Source organism: Octopus bimaculoides, chromosome 3 (assembly GCF_046866305.1).
Source record: "Octopus bimaculoides isolate indiv1 chromosome 3, ASM4686630v1, whole genome shotgun sequence".
Lineage (NCBI taxonomy): Eukaryota > Metazoa > Mollusca > Cephalopoda > Octopoda > Octopodidae > Octopus > Octopus bimaculoides.
This window is the reverse complement of record NC_142930.1, coordinates 91,894,313-91,899,254: the sequence shown is the minus strand read 5'-3', so window position 1 is coordinate 91,899,254 and position 4,942 is coordinate 91,894,313. Positions and strand designations below refer to the sequence as shown.

Below are 4,942 nucleotides of genomic sequence, written 5' to 3'. Positions count from 1 at the left end.
TGATGTATATATTTTTGTACCTATATTGGGTTATCCTATAAATAATCCGGTTTTTTCAATTGCATAAACTAAAAGTTGGAAGAGGATGGGATAAACTACCTCCATCCATTTGCTATAAAGACAGGCAATGGAAGTTTTGAAGAATCGAGTTCGATTTAAACAGTTATATTTTCAAAGCTACAATGGAAGTAGCAAAGTAGCACGTTCCACATATTTTGCTTTACGAGTTCAATAAAATCAACAACGAAATGGTAACTACGAGGAATGCAGTATATGGGAATCGGGCAATAAACATAAGTCAGTGTCAACAGTTGTTCCAGAAATTCCGAGACAGAAAGTACAGCCTTGAAGATGAGCCTCGTCCTGGAAGATCTGTAGAGCTCGACGAGAACGTCCTGCAAGCCCAGGTAGAACAAAATACCATCGTAATCATTGAGGAACTAGCAGAGAAGCTTAGATTTGGTTATTCAATCATTCATAGACACATGCATGTCATCGAAAATGTAATCAAAACTTCCCGAGTCTAACTGCACGCAGACAGTGAATGCGTGCTCTTCTTTGCTATTACGTCTCACGAATATACCTTTTTCAGACCAAAGAGTGACTGAGAAAGATAAGTTGGTTCTTTATAAAAATGTCAAGCGCCGAAGACAGTGGGTAAAGAATCGAGAAACACAAGTATCCCAAACTAAAGAAGGTTTTAACTCACGTAAGGTGTTATTAACTGTTTGGTGGGATATGAAAGGTTTAGTTCAGTTTGAACCTTTATACCTGAACAAAACGATAACAAAGGAGATCTACTGCGAGCAGCTTGAGCGGCGTAAGTCAGCGTTAGAAGGAAAACAACAATTTTTGATCTCAACACGAAAATGTTTACCCGAAACGCTAATAAGAGTAGGATATTTGCAGTGGCATACACTCGGTTCAGCACATTCTATAGGAACATTGTTTGTGAATAATTTTGTTGGATGAAATATAGCACTTATGAACAGAAAACTTATCTGAGATGGTGTTCAACCCTGTGTTCATTTGCAACAAATTATTCTCGCTTTTTTCTCTAAGTCTTTTACAGAGGACATTTACCAAGGTACCTTACAAAGGCATGTGTGATAGAATGAAATATTTATAATGTGTCTTGTTCCTGAGAACGAGATTTTTCATCAACAAGATACAAACTTTATTCAAATTTTAACAATCCTTCTAAACATTCCATCAAGTGTTGAGAATACATTTTCATTTGTCCAGTTGTTAGTCTCGCGAACTCATTTCTGTCACCAATAGTGAATCGTACTCTAAATCATGCAGGTATTAATAAAAGGAAAGCGTTCAGGAAACCAACGCCTGGAATGTGTAAAGTTTGAGACATTGCAAATTTGAAACTGGATGACATAATTATTCCCGATAGGCATCTATTAGTTCTATTCATGTTTGTATATGCTCTGGAAATATGAAGTTAAAAACAAAATCGTGTTTAGAATGTCTTTGTGATATGAATAATATAAATAAATTAATATCTCCAACTATAATTATGATATCTGTTTATTAGCTATAATATTAAATTATTTAGTATATTTCATATTATGTGAAGCAGATAATAATAGATCACGAAGAAAGTATGTGCATTGTATTTTAAATAACAATAAACTGGTGCAGAAAATTAGGAAAAATGTCAAGATTTATTTCAGTTTTGAATTACCGTCAAATAAAAAGGACTTGATAATTAGTAAATATTCACAGTTTTATGTGAAAGAAATAAGATCAAAAATATAACTACATAATCTACTGATGCATATCTATCTTAATTACTATCCCAATGATATAATCTTGCATTCTTCCATATTTTCTCCTTTATATTTGTCATTATTGCTTCTCCACATATCTCTCTTTAGTTCTTTCATAAGTAATTCTACTGTAGTTGACGATATATTACTTTCTAAAATTGTTCAATAATTCTCATTATTATTATTATTATTATTATTATTATTATTATTATTATTATTATTATTATTATTATTGTTTTTATTATTATTATTATTATTATTATTATTATTAATTTTATGATTATCATTATTATTATTATTTGATTAAAGCTCTCACCGTATTTTGCTGGGTATGATGAAAAGTATTCGCTGTCCACGGCCAGCAGATTGAAGTGACACTTGTTTACTGGGCATGCAAAGTATTCTTGCAGATCCAAGCAATGCTGATTTTTGTATGAACGGTATAGAAAAGTAGCAAATTCATATGCATTTGATACAACAAATCATTTTGCTTCAATGGGGTGCAAGCAATTAAAATCCCCAATGATTGCAGTGATAAGTGCATCTGAAGAAATATGAATACGTTGAATATTTGTAAGTATGCAATGATTTAACTTGTGACGTTAAGACGTTGACTCACTGGAAATTGCATTTTTACGTATCAAATGTTAATATCATTTCACTTCAATGATAATGAATTTAAGAAATAAATTAGTTGGTACAGCTTTACAATTCTGGTGTGATTCCCCATACCTACGGTTGAAATGATTTCATGTGCTGGACCAAGCAAAGGGACAACGCAATCACAACTTGCTTAAGCAATTTCAAAACAATGTCTCACTATTTCTCTGGACTCATCTTATTTAATTGTTTAGATTCTTCATGACACTCTAAAGATTTCTACTTCCATGCTTTATTTTATGAACTTGAACAGATTCTTTTTGTAAAATGAAAAGGAAAATTTATAACATTCAATCTAAGTGATGTTTTTCATTAAATCCATCAATGGTATTTAGTTTCACACTGTGAAATAAAAGCTAAACGATCAGGGAAATATATACAAGTTGGCTCGTGGGTCCTTACCCGTTCATATGTTATATTATTCAATACGATTCCGTCTTGAAAAGTATTTTTTACGGACAAGTACGTAATTTAACGTTCGAGTCGAGCACGAAATGGCACTTCTGGGCAAAGGATAATTCTCATTATTTATGAAGAAATTGAATACAACATTCCGTATGTCATGATGCGTACAACACTTGATGCGCGATGTTACAACAATGGTTTATACCGAAACTCGATGAACTTGGAGTTATAGAGGAGAAGATTTGTTTCCAAGAAAATAGAGTTCCGGCTCATTATGCCATCACTTTACGAGATCATCTTAATGACAATTTTCCAGAGAAATGGAATTGACTTAGTTCTATAATATACACGCTGCCCATGAAATGGCCCGCAAAAAGTCTGGACTTGACAACATGTGATAACTCTTCTTGAGGATACACGAAGGAAATTGTGTCTAAACAACGTTATAATCCCAATGATGAATTGAATGCAGCCTTTATCGCAGCATTGGGAAAAATATCCCCTGTTATGTTGCAGGAAATGTCTCAAGAGAATATTGTGTTGCATAGTATTATGCAGCTACGATGAAGGACAAGACAGAAATACACTGGCTACATAAGAAATATAGATGCGCAAGGACTTACAGGCTACCCTGTATATAGAACATATCTGGGTCGATAACAAAACCTCTAAAACATTGAATTATCTAGAATGCAATAATTTTAATTAACAAATTAGCAGGCAGGACTGTATCATAATCAATAACGTAAGTGTAAGTTTTATTATGACAGGAACATTACTGGAACATTCAAAGTAACACTGTCATGGATCACTGTTTTTTATCCCATGTATGATAAGTTAGAGATTGCTATATATAATTTTCATTTGGGATATTACGTAATTATTTAAATCTTACGCCGGAAGACCTCATCAATCCTTTTCTGTACCAACCAGTAATGTAGGTAATGTAGCTTGTGCGTCATGCTCTGATATTCAAGAAGTAGTAGCCAATTCTACGTCATATTACATGTTGCTGGGTTAATGAATAACGTAGAATTTCGTATACAAAACAAAGGAAGTGTTGAGGCTAGAATGCTTTGTACATAGACCGACTACATAAAAAGCATGTGGAAAGAATCAACAATGAAAATAAAAACAAAAATACGCTTTCCATGTTGGATGACCGAAAGCTTCATACAGTTAAATATACCAAGCGCTAGAGAATGATCGCAACTGTAAAAAACTTGTACACAGCTTCTAAAAACTCTTTTCGAAGGAAAAATATAAGCAAATAATCTCATAAGAATGAAGTCTTAGTAATCAAGCATACTTGGTTTTGCTCTAGCGAAGAGAAGAAAACGTCCTGAGCAATTCTTCTTTCTACAAACAATGAATAATTGAAGAAAGAATGATTCAATGCAAAATAGGTGGAAACGAGCATTTAAAACGGGCGTTTTCATTTAGTAAAATAGGTGTAAAATTATAAGTGTAGTTATAAATAAAACACTCTCAACCATCCTCATATTTTCAGTTGCAGGAACAATATCTGAAGATATAAAAATAACGAACTACATTATAACAAACATATATTCAATAGACTCTCATACAACAAATATGTAAGTGAAACACACAGTCTCTAAATTGTGTGCTCCTACACAACCGCAGTTGAAAAAGAAGTGGAGTTTAATAGAGCCCGATTGAGCAATATAGAAAGACAGGTATAATAGATTTCCACAACCTTCATCACACACAAGAAAGCCTGCTACATGCGCTGTCGATTAAGATCGTAGGTATCGTTGCTTACCGGAAATAATCTACAGATGTATTACCACAACAGATTAGATTGCATCTCATACAGCTAAGGCGGCCATGAAAACGGATATACACTCGATAAATTCTGTTCAAACAACTTCGATATAAAAATATATATAGCCAAGCACACTGCAGAATAGATATTCTATACGTATATAGAAAAGAAAATTTACCTCTACTGTGAACGAGCAGATTCTGCCTTGATAGTAAACATAAGAAACATTATCCGCAGATGCAGAAAGTGCACATCACCACAAGATCTGTTGAAAGAAATATATTGAACCTTTACATTATAGATAACATAT

At 33.1% G+C, this 4,942-nt stretch overlaps 1 protein-coding gene across 1 annotated transcript; it reads left to right on the top strand.

Moving 5' to 3' along the window:
- The first annotated feature begins 248 nt into the window (after window positions 1-248).
- On the top strand, window positions 249-3,413 carry LOC106873863 (histone-lysine N-methyltransferase SETMAR-like). Its single transcript, XM_014921378.2, has 3 exons — window positions 249-462; window positions 593-820; window positions 3,259-3,413. The coding sequence occupies exons 1-3, from the start codon at window positions 249-251 to the stop codon at window positions 3,411-3,413; spliced, it is 597 nt and encodes a 198-aa protein (XP_014776864.2).
- Window positions 3,414-4,942: the final 1,529 nt, after the last annotated feature.

Excerpts from the sequence above, each read along its gene's own strand:
- LOC106873863 (XM_014921378.2), top strand. The coding sequence starts at position 249 with ATGGTAACTACGAGGAATGCAGTATATGGGAATCGGGCAATAAACATA. Across the intron at positions 463-592 it reads AGCAGAGAAGCTTAGATTTG|ACCAAAGAGTGACTGAGAAA; the intron begins GTTATTCAATCA and ends TACCTTTTTCAG. Across the intron at positions 821-3,258 it reads CTGCGAGCAGCTTGAGCGGC|GATACACGAAGGAAATTGTG; the intron begins GTAAGTCAGCGT and ends ACTCTTCTTGAG.